The sequence below is a fragment of the Ischnura elegans genome, chromosome 13, assembly GCF_921293095.1.
Source record: "Ischnura elegans chromosome 13, ioIscEleg1.1, whole genome shotgun sequence".
NCBI classification, from domain to species: Eukaryota; Metazoa; Arthropoda; class Insecta; order Odonata; family Coenagrionidae; genus Ischnura; species Ischnura elegans.
The window spans coordinates 18,984,390-19,006,543 of NC_060258.1; the positions used below are offsets into that span (position 1 = coordinate 18,984,390).

At 38.9% G+C, this 22,154-nt stretch overlaps 1 protein-coding gene across 1 annotated transcript in view; it reads left to right on the plus strand.

Moving 5' to 3' along the window:
• Window positions 1-22,154, plus strand: part of LOC124170064 (zinc finger protein 236-like) — a 149,306-nt gene that overhangs the window by 73,518 nt on the left and 53,634 nt on the right. Inside the window, 1 exon segment of the mRNA XM_046548750.1 lies at window positions 11,228-11,372. Coding sequence (XP_046404706.1) covers window positions 11,228-11,372 — 145 coding nt within the window.

The window sequence follows — 22,154 nt, forward strand, 5'->3', positions numbered from 1 at the left end:
CCTCAAGAACCCTGCAGCAATCAGCCGTAACGGAAACTATCGCGATGTTTTCAAGAAAGGTGAAGGATCTGGTAGCGAAAACTCGTTAAGTGACACAGGCAGTGATCCCTCATCCACCGACAAAGAAAACTACACTGAAGTTCAGCATAAGCGTAGACGTCGAAGGAAGCCGATGGAGGGCACGGCTGACGTCAGTGAGGACGCGAGTGGTAATCTTACCGGAGTTCCTCGCAAGAGTAGTCTTCACGTGTGGAGGTTTCCAAAGGACACAAAACCAGAAGAAGTTGTGGACTATTTGAAAGGTAGATTTACTGGGGTCGTGGAAGTGAAATCTTTAGAAACATCGGGAAATTACGCATCCTTTCGCGTATCTACCGATAGTGATAAAATTCACCTTCTAAGAAATGTTCAAATCTGGCCCAAATATGTTCTGTTCGAATGGTATTCTTTTCGGATAGCTCGAAAAAACTTGGCACCAAGTTAAGTTCTGCGCCGGTGTCACCTTATGAAACAGAAGTAGTTATTCGAGATCAAAAGGACTCTATCATTTCCTACCAGTTGTCTGATAATTCTAACCATAATAACAGTATTGACAGTGTAAGGGTGCACAGTGGTCTGTCCTCAATCCTGTGTTTAAACATTCAATGCCTACGCAATAAACTTAGTGCCCTAGAAGTTTCAGTCAATGAGTGCCCATATGACTTTCTATGTATAACAGAGCACTGGCTCAAAACTGAGGAATTTGATATCTCCAATATCAAGGGTTACAGGCTGGCAACATCCTTCTCTAGAATTAAAGCAAAGCACGGTGGTACATCAATCTATGCTGCCCAGCATTTATCTGTTAAAGTAATCAACATCAGTGGGTTATGCAGGGAAGTGCATTGTGAGGCAAGTGCCATATATGTGAAAGAATACCATGTGATTGTTGTGTGTTTATATAGATCCCCAAATGGTGATTTTGTAATTTTCTGCCAACAGCTAGAGCAAATTTTAGTTACTCTCTATAAGTTTGGTAAGGTTATAATTGTATGTGGTGACCTAAATGTCGATATTCGATTTGACACAAGAGAGACAAACTCCCTCATTGCTCTGCTCATGTCCTTCAATTTGCACTGTGTAAACAGAGAGCCCACAAGAGCCAGCTCTTGCCTTGACAATATTATCACAAGCTTACCTGCCTCTTCTTATAATGTCAACGTGACTGACTTAGGGTTGTCAGATCACCTAGCTTTGGACTTCAGATTTACCACTGAAAGAAGAGTTTCTGAACCCGTATGTAAGACCCATCTTCCTACATTTACTCGGTATATTTCTCATATTGGTGGTGAAAATTTAAAATCTCTATTGTCCAATGTCACCTGGTTTTCGCTCCTTCAATATCAAAATGGCAACGATAACTTCACTTGTTTTTTTGAGAATTTCATTTTGCTCTTTGAACACTGTTTCCCCAAAAGACTTATGTCCAAAACTAAAGGTAAAAAGCCCAGTAATAAGTGGTTTACTAAGGAATTATCTCATTTACGATCTGTAGTAATCCAACTTCACTCCAAATATAGTCACTCTCGCAATATTGAGGACAAGAAGGCCTGGCTTCTTCATAAGAAGGAGTACATAAATAAAATAAATCAGTCAAAAATTATGGCAAATGGTACTCTAATTAATAAGGCTGACAAAAAAGTAAAGGCAGCCTGGAAAGTTATTAATTCTGAAACTGGCTCTATACATCTCAATTCAGAACTCCCTTTCTGTTCTGAAAGCCTGAACAAGCATTTCATTGACTCAATCAATCTCATCATCTCCTCTTTAAAGAGCCCATCTGCTGATGCCACTGATCTTCTTAGAGAACTCCCTGTAACCGCACCTGCTTTCAAATGGCAGTGGGTTACTCCCACTGACATTTTTAAAACTATCAAAAGCTTCAGAAAATCAAACTGCACCGACATTTATGGATTATCTGCCAACCTTATCATACAATTAGCAGATGTACTCAGTGAACCCCTTGCAATAATCTGCAATACCTGCTTTCAGTCAGGCTCATTCCCAAAAAAACTCAAGATATCGAAAATAGTCCCTATTCATAAAAAAGGTGATAGAACCTCACCAGCAAATTACCGCCCAATTTCTATCATTCCTGTTTTTGGTAAGATAATTGAAAAAGTCATTAAAATTCAGCTCTACAATCATTTTCACGATAATAATCTATTTACACCCTCTCAATATGGCTTTCGTCAAGGTCGTTCTACATCTTCTGCCATCAAATATGTGGTCGATAACTTACTGGAGGCTTTTGAAAATAGATCCTCTCTTGTTTTAACAGCTTGTGACCTTTCTAAAGCTTTTGATTGTGTTTCCCATCCACTACTCCTGAGAAAATTACAATATTATGGTATCAATAATTCTGAATTAAAACTCATGCGGCCGTATTCATAGTTTCCTTAGTAAGCTACTAACGCCTAAGTAGCGTTCTAAGTAGTAGCATACTAGCAAAATGGTATTCATAGATCGTTAGTAAGGGCTACTAAGCCTAGTATGCTACTATCTTAGTAGCTGGTTCTTAGTCGCCCTCCGGCCTTGTTTAAGGGAGCTACTAAATATGGCGGACCGTTGTGGATGATCGAACTCCGGTTTTATTTGTATACTGTTATAGAGTTTTTATGCATTTGTGCCAAAATGGAATACGAGAATCCATTCTTCAAGTAAGGCAGGCAACGTATGTAGTGCAATTGTTGACAGGAAATGAAAGTTTTTCGTAGCTGCGAGGAAGCTACGACTTGCAGTGAACTTGTGCCTCTAGTGTAAGTGAACACAATTTGTACATTCAATGCGACCCTAAGTGAATTGATTGCATATAGACGATGAAGTAAAGAGTGAAGCGACAAGTGAAGTGATTTGTGAGTGTATGAGCTTCGACAAAATGATTTATTTCTTTCATACTGGTTTAACCATTTCGATCAAAGGTATCTACTAGCTGTTGCGAAGGGGATATGTTTTATATTTGAAGCAGTTGTTCTTTAGGGAATCAGGAAACGCTTATAAATTTTCATTCGTTTGTACGCTTATAATTTGTGTTTGATTATATTACTTATTCTAGTCACTTTATCGTGAGCTTTCGGCAGTATTTACATTTCGCGTATTTCGTTGCGCTTTTGTTTTTGTTTTGGTTACGGTACGAGTGATAGCGGAGAGTGAGATTGGAAGTATGTTGATGTTACAATTTCTGGTTTAAAAATTTGTTTCAGCATATTTATTTCATTGTCCACGTAATGGTAATGTGAAATAACATCAACTGATTCTAAATCATTAGTGATGAGTGGGAAGTGAGATGTGAAGAATTCTTTCGAAAGTCAACGAGTGCAAATTCTTTTGGTGTGTGCAGAGTGATTGGAAAACTGATTATCATTGTTTACTAGAGTCACGTTAAAGTGTTTTAAATTATGTGTGAGTCAAGCTTTTCATTGAACCAGTTGATTCAGAATGTACGGATTATAAGTGTCATAAAGACAGCTCGTGAAATGTGAAGTGAAATGTTGTGTGCGTTGTAGTCCTATTTGTGATATGATCAGCAATAAATAAGTAAAACAAGTTACGTTAATTATGCTTTGTTTTTTACATTAACCACCTCTAGTAAACTATATGCCGTATATTTCCACACGCTGTCAATGTTTGAAATATTTAAATGTAGCGAAGCAGATTGTTGTTTCCTTGACTAACACTTTAGGAGTTGCAAACATATGTTACTAATTGCTCGCACGTAGGTGTTTGTAACGTAATAAATGTGTGTCATTCACACATTTATCTCAACGTTATTTTCTTAACGTTTCATTTCTGCATTGCAAAAGTTTTCGTTTCTACTCCGACATTGAGGTGTATTTCTGCTTTCCGAATACAGATATGTATAATACTGACGATGCTAGTTATGTTTTTCCATACTAATCACGCATACACTAATGGAAACAAATATCGGAAGTGCAAGCAATACGCAATTTATATGATCAATAAATATACGACCGTTTGTAAAGCAATAACTGCATATCAAACATACAAATGCTTCGGTATTACTCATAAATCTACCCTTTCCCAAAGGTATTGCATAATTTTTTAGTACAGCAATAAAAAAATATATCTGAGATGCGATATCACATCGAATTATCCATTATGAAGTAAAAATTTCAATGCACTTTGCTGAATCAATTTCTTTTGTTTGATAGTGTTACGAATTTTCCGCGCCGCGGAGGAGTCAGATGCAATGTTGTCAAGCGTAGCCTAGCGGGTTGAACCCAAATCGCTACCGAGTATCGGCTGCCGAGCTGGCTAGTAGCATACTAAGTTAGTAGCTCTTAGTAGCTCACGTAATACAATCCATGAATACCATATCTTAGTGGGCGACTAAAAGGTCTTAGTAGCCGACTAAGTTAGTCGCCCTACTAGCGTGTTTTAGCGGAAATCTATGAATACGGCCGATGGAGTCCTACTTAACAAACCGCTCGCAATGTGTTCAAGTGAATAATTCACTGTCTGCCCCTATTAACGTAACACATGGTGTACCACAAGGATCAGTCCTCGGTCCTCTTTTATTTTTAATTTTGATTAATGATCTCCCACACCATCTTCCTTGCACATCAGTCTTATATGCTGACGACACTACTCTCATACATGATCTAAATGACCCCACCTATCCTTCGGATGTTATCCTTTCAGTGGCCGAAGAATGGTTCTCAGCAAACAGGCTTGCCCTTAACACAAATAAAACCCAACAAATGGTGTTCTCCTTAAGCCCTACTCTGTACCACACTAGAAATTTAAAGCTACTGGGCTTTGACCTTGATTGCAGACTAACATGTGATTGTCATACATCCTCTACAACTGCTAAGTTATCAAAAGCCATATTCCTCCTTAGAAAACTGAAAACACTCATTCCTGCCGAACATCTTCGAGCAGTTTACTTTGCCATTTTTCACTGCCACCTCTCCTATGGCATTGAGGTTTGGGGCCATTCTTCCTCATCTAAAGAGTTATTCATTCTACAGAAAAGAGCCATTAGGATTACATATTACCAATTCTAACGTAAGGGAACATTGCAAACCACTATTCAGGCAGCAAGGGATTATGACATTGTACGGTCTATATATATTTAAATGTTTAATAAATGTGAAAGTGAATATTGACAGCCATAAAACTGGTGCTGATGTCCACCATTACAACACAAGGCTCAAACATAATCTGTTACAGCCCCATTGTAGGCTGTCAACTACAAAAAATTCTTTTGACCATGTTAAACTTTGCATGTTCAACCACTTACCTCAAGAGGCAAGAAATTGTACTTTAAGAAAGTTTAAAGGTGTTCTTCACTCGTGGATAGTGACTCAAACTTTTTATTCACTCAATGAATTTCTGGAGAGCAATACTCTAAATTGTATATTCTAGATTTAGTTTTTCTTTGACGAAGACTATTACATTGTATTATGTTTAATGTTGAATAAATTATGATTATGATTATGATTAATGTAATGTATATATATATGTATTATAATATGTTGTGAGTTTCTTTGTACTTTTGATTTGTTTTTATGTTTTCCTGACGGGTCCTCTATATGTACATTCATATCTTTTCTGTGACCAATAAAATATTATTATTATTATGCAAATACTAGGAAACGACTTGCGGGTTGCGTCATGGCAAATACCGATATTTGCACGAATCTAAGACGAGGTTTTATTCCCTCGCAACTCCTGCGGAAAAGAGGGTTCACCTTAGAATCGGATGCAAAATGTTTGACGTCAAGTGGGTTGCATAATTTACGTCGGAAAAATTATGGACACCTGAGGTTGCCACCTGATAGCAATACAACGAAAAATCAACATCAAAAATAGCTTAACAGTAATTTAGCATATTTAATTTTGCATTCAAGTAAAAAGAAATTCATTTTTGGGCAGCAGGCAAAGATTCGGCGCGTGCCGATCAGTCGCCGGGTGCACTTCTGCCGAGTCCGCGAGATTGCCTGCTTTACCCTGGGTTCGGCTCCATTCAAGTTAAAGCTTGATCAACTCACAAAATGTTCGTATGATTGGTTACAATTTACCTTAATTGTAACGTTAAAGCCTCAATGCCGTAGTGGGATAAACTGCTACAAAGTCGTCGCATTTTTCTCAGAGCAACGGTAAGATGGCAACATGATTTGCCTCTGATTAGAGAAATCGATTTAGTTGTGATTCCGTGCCTTTCAGAGTATTACGATGGCAGAGAAAAGAAATTATTACACTGCCGCTTTCAAAAGAAAAGGTATTAAGTGGAACTCCGATCTATCGTACCCGTATTGATCATTTTCCTGCATTCATCGTTCGCCGTTTCTGGTCACAAATAAGGTTCCATATAGACAATGTAATTTTTTCCCGCATCTCAAAAGTATCGTTTTTATGCATTGATCGTGTAAAGATCGTGGTCCCGACGTATAATATTCCCACATCAATCTTTTGGCGAAAATGAGACGAAATTAATACAATGTGTCATTTATGGCTAATAACTAACGGCACATAGATTAAATATTCCCCACGAAATGAAATTACCATTGGGAGAAGCTAAAAGCCTTGGGGTAGTAGCATAAGCGCATTTCCCAAGATCCGCTATCCACCTCCGTACATCTCTCGCCTCCCCCCTCTGACGCTTTCCTCTTCTCCAAAATCAAACAAAAGGTCCCAGCTAGCGCAGGGATCGTATTACGAAGACCTTAGCTTCGAAAAAAATATCAAATTACATGAGAACAATAGAAACGCGTTTCACGCACCCCTTTTCTCACCCACTGATCTTTTTCAGCCTACTTGCTTCAAAGTTCCTGGTTTCTGGAGGCCAACCGCTGCATCCAATCACCTATTAGCTCAAAAGGTGTCCAACAATGAATTTCGGCAATTGGTATTATACTTTTATTAGGCTGGAATATTTGTAATGTGCTCGTAATTCATAAAAGAACGAGACCAAACACGACGTATTTCTAACGTTATTTAAGCATTTTTAAGCAAGGAACTAGTTGGAAAAATACGATGGTGATTTTTGGCGAAACTCGATATCCTCGTTGCTGAGCTTCTCGGCAGTTAATGCGGCATTTTTCCGAAAACAGGATATCAGGTCAGACAGGGTATCAGTTATCAATTTACGAGTTATACCATAATTCTCACTTGTCAGAGTTACTGACGAAGGGATATCTTCTCAGGATATTTCGTCCCTACTAACTATCCGAATTCATCCGCCCATCTGACGCTACGCTAATTAGAGAAGAATGGGTAAGTTGCCCTATCTTTGGGACAAAAAATTTCATGGCGCAGTCATATGGTCATGCTTCACCCCCTGCAGTATGCTCTGTGTACGCCGAACGCGATAGCATAGCTTGTACGAGTGGTTCCATACTTTCCAGGGTGGCTTACCTTCATACCACGGAGTGTTTTCCGTGTGGGTTTAATAAAGTCAGGTTTCATTTTCACTAGTTTAATTTTATTCGTCTTCAGACCATGGCCCCTCCGAAGAAACTATTAGTCGAATCAACAATAAGACCTAAGTGTCTCGATTAAGTACCACTATTCCTTTCATTACGCGCCAAAAATCATGCGTTTCCTGGGACATAGGCAACATAGCCAAACATTCGCGCATTGATTGTTTTCCCCTAGAAAATTTTTTTCCCATAGTGGAGTTCCAAAAAAGGGGGGGTCGTCTTCGATTCGTGCAAATACGGTAATTGCGCGTACTAACCAAATAGTTTAACTGTATTTCGCTCCGATGGTACCAGAAGAAATCGTCGTGCTAAGGAGGAAAATGTGGTAAGGAGGAACATAATTAATCAAGTTCCACTGTATATTCAATGTTGTAACCACTTCATGGTACAAAAAAAGTTATGACCCCATTTATTATCTTCACCACCTGTCTACAGAAAATTGTAGGATTTCCCTTCCTCATTGGGAAATATTTCCTTTCTGTAGTTTAGCAAACTCTAGTTATCACGAAGTTCAAGGGACCAAAAACATACGTTACCAAAATTCCTCACCTATTAAATGTCCCGTACTAATAGACGTGCTGCATAATGGATTCAGAGCCATGTGTAAGATATACTCAGTTAAATTACTAACAAATACAGTATATCCTCAATATACGAACAAGATACGTTTCAATACCTTCTTCGTAAGTTGATAGACCTTTGCTAGACATCAAAAAGGGTGGTTATCCTGTAGAATGCAACACTGCATTAAAGTTTTTCTTTCTCTCTCAATGGTGATCTGCCTGCACAGGCATTGCGGCTGAATCCTAAATAAATTCACTGTCCCCGGGGAGGGAGGAAGAACGGGCGAAATGCTGGACAGTTCCTGACTTCACAATGGATTAACTGATGCTTTGTTCAGACTGAACTTAAAGTGCGAGTTCCTTTACACAACACCGCGTCGCATCAGTTGACTCCAAAAAGTAACAAAAAAACAACTCCGCTGGCCTACTCGTACCAGGCTCAAAAAAAAAGGCAGGTGTAAGGCTCAAAAAAAAAGGCACGATTGAAAGGAGAATAAAAAATTTAATAACAAAAAAAAACCTTACTGAACTGTGGCGCTAAAGATACAAATTAATGACTCTTGGTGGGTAGGTAAGGGAGGGTAAGTATGTTACCTTGGCAGCAAGAGGTAGCGGTGGTCAAAGAAACGGCGCCGTTGGTCGCCTCCCGGGAGCAGCTCTCCTCACAGCCAAACATTCGACGAGAGCTGTTGCAAAATAATGTTCACCACTCGCGGACAAGCATTCCTTTATATAGGGTGGACCCATTTTCCACCATTAATGTTAGGCCCTCACTGACTGGAGGCCATTTCCTTTCGGTGGAGGATTACACCACCCGCCGAGCTGCTTGACCGATGGAGTGAGGTGCGGCTCACTCGTCCCAGGTTTCGGCACCAACTTATCTTCTTGCTTCACGGTCATATCCGTGACAGTAGCCCCAGCAATCGCTGGGATCAAAATCCAGGAAAAAGCCTAGTTCAGCATCAATGCATGATTACACCAAAGGAAACAGCGTTAGAAAGGTTTTTGGGAGTAGACACAAGTAATTTGCAGTCAGTGCCTTTCGTTTTCTATGATGAAGGCAACTACCCCATTATAGGGATGTGATGTATACGTTTTTGGGGTGTTGGTATTCCTGACTACTCGTATAACATCTAGGTCCCTGTGACGTCATGTGGAGTGTCATTGCATGGGTGTCAATCTGCTCTTTCTCAAATGAGGTTAGAATTGACTATTAACATTCGTCTAAATTGGGATTACTGAAAGCAAATATATAATTTGAATATTACGAGCGTGCTGCACCCACTCCCAGTGGGCTTCCCCCGCCCTTTTCAATGCAGGTCCACAGAGGGATGGGCACGTTCCTAATTTTAAAATGTAGAAAAGAAGGGAATGGTCTTATGTACAAATCTATTTGGAATGCTCATGCACAAATTGAGGTCAGAGGACCTCTTTAAACACAACATTGGAAGTAATTACACTATCCTCTGTTAAACGCACATGATGACTCATACTTACGTATCAACAGGAGACTTAAATGTGGAATCAGCCGCATTTTGATAAAAGTTATTTAAAGAATGCGAGATTTTGTTGGGAATGAACAAATGTATCAGTTTGTGCACCGTTAACGTCAGGAATATTTACTGGTTTTTGTTTTTTTTTTTTTTAGTTTTTTTTGATTATTTAAAAACCAATTTTAGGAAACAATAGCAATATTTAGGAAGTAAGATATGCCGTCGCATGTTCTCTGATAATTTCTGTGCATTTTGGTACCTCATTTGTAGAGTTAGGTTGTGTATAAGTTGAGAAAAAGGTATCTATACAGTAGAAATAATATAGAAGATGAATGCACTAATGGTGGGTAACAAATCGCAATCAATGCCTATCGTTTGCTTTGATGGAGGAAACTACCCTATTGGGGAGGTTCATTACGAGAGGTTCTTTTACGTGGATTGTCCATTGGACCATTCCAAGACCAGGCCAATGACTTTGAAATAGGGAGGTTTCCTTCAAATTTTGCTGCAAAGGGTTTCCTTTTACTGTATTTTTAACCTAAAATTTTGTTGTTAAATTTATTGCTCAACTACATTCAAACCTCGATTAGAGAGAATTGGATAAGTTGGAAACCTCAGTGAGTGAGTCTAATAGGGTAGTTTCCTTCATCAAAGAAAACGAAAGGCATTGATTGCGATTCGTTACCCACCATTACTGTATTCATTATATACAAATTATTTCGTTTTAGAAATACCGGTTTAGACGAATGGCTATGGTCCATTTTTAACCTCATTTTAAAAAGGCCAGATTGGTGCCCATGCGATGCCACTCCACATGACGTCACAGGGACCTAGTTTCTACGCGAAAGGATAGGAGTTATACATCGTCTGAGGTTACCAATGCATGCTTGAGGCACAGAGCTCGGGGAAACGTCTCTCTCAATAATCACCTATTAAAACTGGCTAAGGTCTGAAAGTTTTCTTTGCTTGATAAGGTATAAATAATACTTATTTAAGCCAAGCGCTACCAGCTAGCATGGTACTCAGCTACCTTCTAGCATCATGCGTCATATCAGCACTCAAAGCCTTGCCGCAAGGTCACCTCACACGGCGACAGCGGGAACCAGAACGACGTCACACGTAGTTTTCCCATCATTCCTACTTAACAGTCACATTTTTGTGCGCTTGAAAATTTTCACTTTTCATTTAATCGCAAAAAATAGATATCGTCATTTAAAAATCTAAAAGCGTGAAATGCATACTACAGGAGTAATAATCTTTCAATTGAGGCAAAAAAAATTATAGGAAACCACCGTATTCGCTTAACGTCTGGGTCGCTTGCGATCAACGCCTTTTGTTTTCTTTGATGGAGGAAACTGCCCTATTTCAGGGATCTGATTGATTCGTTTTGGATTAGGTGTTGGCACATTTAATGGCTTGTCCCTTGATTCGGTCAACCCTTGTCATTTGTGACTGCTAATTTTCTGGTTCTCCAGCCGTGTCTGTCGTTTATGGCTTCCGAAACTGTTGGCGAAAGGTCCTTCGACCTGAAGACAGAAGCAGGATGGCTTCCGAAACTGTTGTCAACCATAAACGACAGACGCAGCTGGAGAACCCGAAAATTAGCAGTCATCGTGGACAACGCCGCGGAAACCTACGCACGTATTCCACTTGTCAATTGTGTCTCGTGTGTGTGTGTCTGTTGCAGGTGGGGATGGAGGGGTGAAGGGGGAGGAGGTGAGGCCGCACGCCTGCCCGCACTGCACCTCGGCCTTCAAGAAGCTCTCGCACCTCAAGCAGCACGTCCGCTCACACACCGGAGAGCGGCCTTTTCGATGCACCTCATGCGACAAGTGAGTCATGCACCAGCAATACTAACTATCAACTAATTATTTATTTATTACAATCAATCTGTCATCATTAGTCAACAATCTTAAGGCCTGAATCACACGATCGTTTCCTTTCGTCACAAAAAGTAAACACTAGAGGGATCATTTTCTTTCGTCACGAAAAGAGATCGCTTCAATGATCATTTTTCTGAATCACACGGTCACTCCCGAGGTCGCTTCTTGAATTATTCCCGACATCGCAGCTCGTTTTCATGGGACCCGTATAATGTAAATATATAGCATGTTTATGTTTACTTGTGTCGTTCCCAGGATTGTGAAACGTTGCGCTACAATCACTCCGTACGGGCATTGCCTTCTGATTGGCTGATATGTGGTATCAGCATCGGAAAAAGCGACTGGACGAGTGATGATAAAAAGGGATGGGAATTCTCATTGCAATTGTGATCGCAAAAACAATTGCCGGTGAAGTTCATTTGCGAGTGATCACTCTAGTGATCGCTATAGTTATCACTGGGAAATGACGGATAAAATGATCGTGTGATTCAGGCTTAAGATAATTTGGCGTAGCTCTCCATTTCACCGGAGAGAGGCCTTTTCGATGCACCTCATGCGACAAGTGAGTCATGCACCAGCAATACTAACTATCAACTAATTATTTATTTATTTGCAGTAAGCCATAAAAAGTACATGAAACCTTATACATTGGATTTTTAACCCTTAACCAGTGATGTGCAATTCTTGTTACACGACCAGTGACATGCGGTCTGGGAGACCGCAATAAATCAAAAATTCATAAAATATTGCTACGCCATTTTTATTGTTTTGTTTAATTTTTATTTGAATGTTTAACTATTTTAAAACTTGAATTAAAAATTTTACACTCCCAATACGAACCAATTTGTCATAAAAAATTGTGATTTGAAGCAGGATCAAAAACCTGATGACAAAAACACTTGAGTTAAAATTATGTACAGTGGAACCCCGATTTATCGTTCCCGCATTCATCGTTTTCCCGCATTCATCGTTCGCCGCTCCTGGTCCCGAATTAAGTTCCATAAAGACAATGTAATTTTTTCCCGCATCTATCGTTCCCCGAAGTATCGTTTTCCCGCATTTATCGTTTGACGATCGCGGTCCCGTCGTATAATTTTCCCGCATCTATCGTTTGACGAAAATGAGACGAAGTGTTTATAACGTGTTGTTTACGGCTAATAACGACAGACACAAAGTTTGAATCTTCCCCAGGAGATTGAAATACGATAGGGAGAAGCTGAGTGCCGTGGGATAGTTACATTATCGCATTTCCCAAGATCCGGTATCCCCCTCCATTCAGCACTCGCCTCTCCCCGTCTGAAGCTTTCCTCTTCTCCGAAATAAAAAAAAGGTCCCAGCTCGAGCAGGGATCGTATTACGAAGACCTTAGCTTGGAAATAAAATATCAAGTTACTCGAGAACAAAAGAAACCTTTTTCACGCTTCCCCCTTTCTCGACCACCGACTTCTTTTTAGCTGACTCGCTACAAAGATCCCCACCTCTGGAGGTCAACTGCTGCATGAATCACCGATTAGCTCAAAAGCTGTGTAGAAATGAATTTCAGCAATTGGTATTATACTTTTATTATATTGAGATATTAGTGATGTACACGTAATTCAGTAAAGATTAATACCAAACATGACGTATTTCTAACGTTATTTAAGCATTTTAAGCAAGGAAAGAGTTGGAATAATAAGATGGTGATTTCTGGCGAATAACGATATCCTCGCAGCTGATAGAGAGCTTCACGGCAGTTGATGCGATTTTTTTCGAAAACAGGGCGTCTGCTTACAATTTACGAGTTATGCTACAAGTTTCACTTGTCTGAGTTGCTAGCGAAGCGATGTCTTCTCTGGATATTTTGTTTCTCTCGACTAGCAATCTGAATTCATCTGCTCATCTAGAGCTACGCTACTTATTGTTAGAAATGAGTGGGTAAGTTGCCTTCTCTATAGGATAAAAAATTTCATTGCGCAGTCGTATGGTCATGCTTCACCCTCTGCAGTAAGTTCTGCCTACGCCGTACGCGATAGCATTAGTGCCGAACTTCACCTCGCACGAGTGGTTCCGTACTTTCCGGGGTGGGTTGACTTAAAACTAGCGAGTGTTTTCCGCGTGGGTTCAATGGAGTCCGGTTTCATTTTTATTAGTTTTATTCTTATTATTGGCCTTCTTGATCCATTTCATAACCAATCACTGCGACGGCGAAATCAGTTGTTTGAGGCATAACACGAACATTTCTCTAGTAAATACGTGTACTTGAAATGGCATTTGATGGATAAGAGTTTTTACATCAGACAGAAATGCATAATAGCCGTGAAAATTCCGAGTGGAGTGCAAACATATTTTTAGCAAGGCGGCTTGTTCCTTTAGGATTTTAGAAAGAGAGATAAGTCGAATCAACAATATGACCTAAGTGTTTCGATAGTGTAATAATATTCCTGTAATCAGCTGAAATCTTGTTTGAATCCATTAATGAATGTCATAATTCGCAAAAATCCAGCTGATCCTGGGAAATAGGCAACCCGGACAACCATTCCCGCATTGATCGTTTTCCCGCATTCATCGTTCTTTTCATCCATCCCCCTGAAAAACGACAGATCGAGGTTCCACTGTATTATATTTATGTATCAATATTTCGCCAGATTCAAAAAAGGCCTTAAATGTTAAAGTTGGAAGGCTAAGTAGTAAGTAGCCATGAAATTTATCCCGCTTATTCCTTTTCTTGATGCATTCTTAGTAAGTGACGTGCTGTCTCACAGACCGCTAATCAAGTTCAATTGTAAATTTACAGAAATTACTAAAAGGAACGTTAAACGAACGTAACAGGCATATAGTGCAAAATCATGTCAGGTGACCATCACCGATTTCTTTGAAAGTTATACTTGTGAAAGCAGTATCCTTATGATGAATAATGATGCCTTTATCTCAGCTCAGAACCGAACCGTCATGAAGTTACCGTCCTTTGAACATTGCAGTGTCAGGCCTCAGAGTAAAAAATGAAAAATCATGTAAATGCTGATTACTAAGGAACCATTCACCATTTCCAGCCAGTAGCAGTGGGTGTTTGCACACATTGGATGCCATGGAAGTAAACAAGATTGAACTTGCTTTCACTCAATAGATGTAACCAATCATTCAGATATGAACTTTTCACTGTTATGAATGCTAAGTAGAATGAAACTTCATTTTTATCCCCTTGAAGGTATGCAATCTTGGTTTAAAAGAGTCAAAAACATGCCTAACTTTGACATACCTTAAAAAAAAAGTATAAAAATACTACCTTTTTTAATTTTTTTAGTTGAAAGCAGAACATTTAAACTACCCCCTGAGAAATTTTAAAGAAAATAAAGGGAGGCCTTTTTTAGTAATAAATTGTTAAATAATGACTAATTTTTATTGTTTAAACAAGTCCTATTTGTTTATTATTGCTTCAAATGACTTGCAAGTTATGCCATAATGTGCATAAATGAATTTTCTTCAAAATGAAACAATAATCACTGCATTATGGTTCATGGTTCCTTAGTAATCAGCATTTACGTGATTTTTCATTTTTTGGCCTGGCACTGCAATGTTCATAGGACGGTAACTTTATGACGGTTCAGTTCTGAGCTGAGATAAAGGCATCATTATTCATCATAAGGATACTGCTTTCACATATATATAAATTTCAGAGAAATCGGTGATGGTCACCTGACACCCCTCTGCCTGATTTGAGATGAAATCCCCCTGCTTCCTTAGAGATGCTAGGAGTTCAATTGATGATTACGGGCCGAAAAGAGATACATACCCAGCGGTGGGGACAGGGTGACAGGGGAATCGAAAGAACCATCGTAGGTCCCGTGACAGTATAAGCACAGTCATTCGCCATGGGCTGGGAGGGGCGGGCGGCATGACTGCTTAACACTCTGGGTGCAGGCCCCTAATTTTAAAGCCCTGCTGAAATTTCCCGCCATTTTTACTAGATTCGTACAATTTTTTAAAACATTAGCATAAAAAATATATTAATATCGATGTGTATTTCATTAGAAATGGACTTTGCTCTCCTTTATGAACAAGTTGAATATTATTTATTACTAACTTTTAAATATATTATTTAACTTGTTGACCGCCATGCCGGTCATAATGACCGGAGTCGAGTGGCTCCTGTCACGCCACCCAAGTCATACTGACCGGCCTCCGAGCGACTGTTTCTAAGTGGATTTCTGACGCCGGAGTGACCAGAATGTATGGGCTATGATCGTTGTGGCATCAGAATATAAATATTTATTTTAAAGTAAAGTACAAAATCACATTTAATGTTTTATGATCCGGGAATAGTTAACGGAATGAAAACAGTAATGGCGTCAGAGGACATATCTACTAAAAACATCATGGCGGTCAATGTCTTAATAATGAAAACCTACTGTTTTTTAAAAATAAAAAAGTTGCAACAAATGATACTGCCATAAAATGCATAATAATTTTTTTTAATTATGCTCAATTTGATGGAATGGATTTTAAACCATGGAAATCATAAAAAAGCATGGTTCCAAGTAGAGATGGGTCGAATAGCAGATTTCTCGAATTCGAATATCGAATTCGAATATTAAATCATTGCTCGAATATTCGAATACCTCGAATTTCGAATACCTCGAATACTAAATGATGAATTCTGGAATGTTTGACTCGGTTGCCTATGCAGCAGGCAACACAAGATTTTGGGGAGTAATTTTGATTTCCTTTAAATGATTCGAACAGGAATTTAGCTGATTAATGAATATTTTAATTTTATGGAAACAATTGGGCATATAATTAATTCAACTAACATCGCTTAACCCCCACTCCTGCTGCCAAGTGCTAGCTGACAATCTGAGGCATTTTGCAAAATACAAGCTCTTTTCCACCGGATTTTCTTCAATTATTTTCAGTCCATCTTTGGGAGTTCTCATGAGATAAGAAGATGAATTGGAATTGCTATCAGGGAGAAACCAAATATTCTGAGAAAATATCCCTTAGTCTGGGACTGTAACAATAAAGATTTATAGCACCACTCATAAATTGTAACTTGATATATGTTTTCGGAAAAAAATACTGCATCAACTTCCGAGAAGCTCTGCTGCTCATATCGAGTTTCGCCAGAATGCTAAGTCTCTGTCGTATTTTGATATTTATTTCTTTGCGTAAAATGCTTAAATAAACTCAGAAATACGACGTGTTTGGTCTTATTCTTTTTGAAATTACGCGCACATTACTAATATTTCAATTCAATAAAGGTGTAACATCAATTGACGAAAGTCATTCTTAGACACCTTTTGTGCTAATAGATGACTCATGCAGCGGTTGACCTCCACAGAAATGGGGAACTTCGAAGCTGGTAGGAAAAAAAAGGTTAGTGGGGGAGAAAAGGGAGGGCCCGAAACACGTTTCTATTGTTCTCGTGTAACTTGGTATTTTTTCGAAGCTAAGGTCTTCGTAATATGATCCCTGCGCGAGCTGTGACCTTTTTTTTTATTTCTAAGAAGAGGAAAGCCTCAGAGGGGGGCGGGCTAGCGCTGAATGGAGAGGGATACCGGATCTTGGGAAATGCGCTAATGTAAGTATCCCACGGTACTCACACAGCAGTTGACCTCCAGAAATGGGGAACTTCGAAGCAGGTAGCCAGAAAAAGGTCAGTGGGTGAGAAAAGGGGGGAGGGCGTGAAACACGTTTTTATTGTTCTCGTAACTCGATATTTTTTTCGAAGCAGGGGTCTTCGTAATGCGATCCCTGTGCGAGCTGGGACCTTTTGTTTGATTTCGGAGAAGAGGAAAGCTTCAGAGTGGGTGAGGCGAGTGCTGAATGGAGGGGGATAGCGGATCGTGGGAAATGCCCTAAGGTTGCTATCCCACGGCACTGAGGTTCTCCTGGTGGGGGGAATCGGGGATTTTCGGATTTTTTCACCCGACCATTTTCGGTTCCCCTCGTAGAACTCTTTTCACCGCTAAAATCCACGAATTTGATGTACTTTGTCAACTTGCGTAAAACGGCGCTGCGAGCACTAAATGACTACAGTTCTCTACATTTTTCCAATTCAACTACCAACGACGTACGTGCGACAGTGTGTGACGCGAAATTCAAAGTATTCGAGGTATTCGAGACGGTACTTTTCGCATAACTATTCGAAACCTCGAATATCGAATACTTTCTATTATTCGAGGTATTCGAGTATTCGCGGATACTATTCGCACATCTCTAGTTCCAAGCAAAGCATTCAAAATCTTGGATGACAAAAAGGGTCTCTGCACCCTCAACGAACGGTTCTTTCCTCCAAAACATTTTCACACAAAGTGGGCTGAGATGAGAGTGCCGGTAGCTGCAGAGGACTTTTTGTCCTCAAGTAAACATAAAGTGAACTCTTTTTCCATCGAGCAGTTGATTTTTGAAACACAACAGAACCACTAAGCAGTAAACTGGAAAGGTACCACGAGCGAAATATTACGATTTCACACATACAAATTCAATAAAATAGAGAGGCATAATGTTATGTCCAAGGCAATCTTAAGAAAGATTAACAGGATGTAATATTATGTCCATGGCACGCAGTGTGTTAAGAAGCCTTCCGCACAAAATGCATCAAAACTCACGATACACTCACCACAACCATTTTTATTTACAGTGAAACCTCGGTTAGCGAACACCTCTGATAACGAACAATTCGGATAACGATCAAAAATTTCGCTAAAAATAGCGAACAGTGATGCGTAGCGGCCATGTTTGCGTTCGGCGCTGTGCGATCCCAAATGGATACAAAGTAATACAATGCCTACAATAGTAAGTGTACAACTAATACAATGTAATACAATACCTTTGTAGCCTGTAACTTTCATATAATAATATTATTATTTTTTTATTTTCCCAGCGATCTCGTACATTAAATAATGCCCCAGATATAAGGCACCTCAAGTCATACAATATATACACGTAGATACCAACATAGCAAACAGTATATTTCCCTGGACACATATTTACATTTACCGTATTTGTCTGAATATAGTCCCCCCTTTTTTTCCAGAAATGCCCGTGATAAAATTTAAGGGGGGGACTACGTTCAAACCCATTTTTTTTATTTTTTCCCAAAACTGAAGCCTCAAAATTAGGGTGGGGGGGTGTGACTGTACTCGGAGAAATACGGTTAGTGTTAAAGAGCATCATCTAGATATTCCTCAACCAAATAACACATTTTTCTTAGTAAAAGTTTTTTCATTTTATTTTTAAACAAAATATAATCATTCACATTTTTAATATCATCAGGCAAATTTGTTCGTACAATATTATGATGTATCACACTATGAGATTTTGTATAAAGACTATGTACATTACTATTCAAAGTATAATTGTAAAGTCTATCGGGTCCTCCGGAGGCCGCAGAGGGAACGCGAGGAAGGGAATTAAGGAATTTATAACAAATTCCCGGTCTTTTCCATAACTCCTCTTTATTCGCGTTCAGATACATCCATCCCGCAAGTCGTCTCCAAACCAACTCAACGTCGTGTCTTCTTCCCACCAACGTATCCGCCAGCTTGCAGTTCCCAGCCCTTCCTCACCGGATGCAGGGAGGGGTGGGAGGAAGGCATTGTGTATCTGCTTGCTCTACAGCTAACCATGGTGGGAATGCAAGTCAGCGTGACACTAACATAATTTTTTAGGTTGTTCTTAACATACTTAACAATATATATACGCACAATAGCGAGACAATATGAGCTAGGAACAAATTATTTCAGTTACCTTTATTTTTAAGGGGGAAAATCGTTTCGGATAGCGAATCTTTCAGATTGTGGTCATTATCCAAGGTTCTACTGTATATGTGATGCGTGTTAATTGGGGTGTTTGGAGGGGAAGTCAATGGATGTCTCACTCTTAACTCACTCTGTGATGGTTACCTTGTAGGTCGTTTATGTCACAGAATGCCTTGGGTTGTCCGCTAGCACATGACAGTAGGGGTGGGGGTAGAGCGAGCTACCTGGTGAAAACAAGTAGAGAGATGAAGCTGAGGATCCAGGTGGGCGTGCCGCTGACTATTAACGCAACATTGTTCATGTTTTCCACGCTGCCTCAGTTATATTAAAAATATATTTATTAGACAGGAACAATTCAAATAATAGACTATTTTTGGCCTTTTTGATCCATCTCACAACCAATGACTGTACCGGCGAAAGCAGCTGTGTTAAGCCAAATGCACATAGCTCCCGTGAATACATTTACTGGAAATGGCGCTTGATGGATAAGAATTTTTACATCAGTCAGAAATCCGTTATAGCGTAAATGCCAACTGGAGAAACATTTTTTAGCGAGGTATTGGGGTGTTTGGAGGGGAATTCGATGGATGTATCACTCTCTGATGGTTGACTTGTAGGTCATTTGTGTCGAAGACCCCGTGACAGTGTAAGCAGTCATTTGCCATTGGCTGAGCGGTGGCACAAATGCTTAAGAAGTCTTCCACACGGAATAATAATAATAATAGTTTTATTAGCCAAAAGAACCAATACAAGTAAGTAAATGGTATAGGCTTCGTCAAGTATAATACATAATTGGTATTTTAGATAATGTTCACTCAAAAAAACAAAGACATCTTCCTAAAATAAAAAAGTTACATTACAAATTTCAAGCACACAATAGTGAAAGCTGAACAACAGCCATGTATACTTCAACACTTACTTCACAGCACAAAACCTTAAGCACAGGTATACAATTCTCATTTAATAGGTTAACACATCAAACTACATACTTTCTTTACAATAGTTAATAAATTCATCAACACTATACAATGCCTTTCCAGTCAGGTATCTTTTCAGATTTACTTTAAAATTATTTACAGAAGACAAACTTCTCAATTCTTCTGGTAAAAGGTTATATAGTTTTGTACCCTTATGTAGAGGACCATTACTACTCCTTTTTGTTTTCCTGGGTAGCACATGTAAACAGTCTTTGGTTCTGGTCATATGTGAATGGAAGTCAGCATTTTTTGGGAGAGAATTTATACGTTTTTTTATGAATAGCATTAAGTTCAGAATATAAATGGATGTTAGAGTTAAAATTTTGTGTGCCTCAAAGTGAGGTCGACAGGATTCTCTATATTTTAGGTTTAGCATAATTCTTACAGCTTTCTTTTGCATAGTGAATACCTCAGTGCTATTGCAACTGTCACCCCAGAAAATAATGCCATAAGAGATTAAGGATTGAAAATTAGCATAGTACACATATTTTAAAACACTCAAAGAAACACTTGATCGTAAATAGCGCAGTTGATACATAATATGTGACAGTTTGGTGGTTAAAATTTCGACATGTCTAGACCACTTCAAGGATTTGTCTAGTGTGATTCCAAGGAAAGAAATATTATTTACATAAGTTATTTCAGAGTTGAATAGTTCCACTGTTGGTGGCGATTTACAATTTAAGTTCATACATACAGTTTTTTCTAGGTTAACTGCCAACATACTATTTTTTAGCCACATTTGAATACTTTGAACTGTAGAGTTTACCTTAATCTGTAATTCTTGCGAATTTGGGGCTTGCAACAATATACTAGTGTCATCAGCGAATAAGATTGTTTTTGCTTCCTGGAGATATTCAGGAAGGTCGTTAATATACAAAGTGAACAATAACGGCCCTAGGATTGACCCTTGGGGTACACCATATTTGACTTCTTTCATAGTAGAGGAGCAATTATTTATATATTTTGTGTTTGAGTCCAAGTAAGAAATTTGGACAATTTGGTGTCTGTTTGTTAGGTAAGAATTTAACCAAGAATAAGCTACTCCTGTAATACCATAATTTGAGAGGCATTTCAACAATATGTCGTGGTTTACAGTATCAAATGCTTTTCTGAGATCAATGAACAACCCCACAGTTTGGTTATTTTTGTCGAGAGCATCAGTTGCATCATTTAGAAATTCAAACAAAGCATCAGTTGTTGACTTATTTTGTCGGAAGCCAAATTGGTATTTGGATAAACTTGCATTTTTATCTAAAAAACTTAAAAGTCGATTGTACATGACTTTTTCGAAAATCTTTGAAAAACCTGAAAGTAAACTTATGGGTCTGTAGTTATTACAATCCTTTTTGTCTCCTTTTTTAAAGAGGGGGTAGACTTTGCAAATCTTTAGCTGCTGAGGGAAAATACCTTCTGATATTGATAAATTACACAAATAGGTGAGTGGGTTTACGATGAACGGGATAGAGTATTTAATAATCTTATCCGGGATGCCATCAAAGCCCGATGACATTTTGTTATGGAGGGAGAGGCCAATTTGTAAAATTTCCCTTGGAGTGGCTGGGTAAATAAAAGGTGCATTCTTATTTTTAGATGCTGGTTGCTTGTAATAGGGATCTTTGGTAGCATGATTGCTGCTTAATGTTTTGAGTATTTTCTCAGGGGTTTCAATAAAGTGATCATTAAAAACATTTGCCACGGTTAATGGGTTTGTTATCAAAGTGCCAGAGTGTAGAACACTCAAGTCCTCAGGTAAAGAGGCAGTATTTTTGTTACTCTCTTTCTTAATAATCGACCAGGCAGCCTTTGTAGCATTCCCTGAGTTTTTTATCAATTTATCATTGTAAGTAGATTTTGCTCTATGGATTATTTTCTTGTATTGTTTGACAAAACATTTATAAGCAGTCCTGTTTTGATCACTGCAACATTGCTTATATTTATTGTATAAGTCGCGTTTTACTTTGCTTAGGTGGACAATATCAGGTGTTATCCAACTATTAAGTCTTGTGTCAGAGATG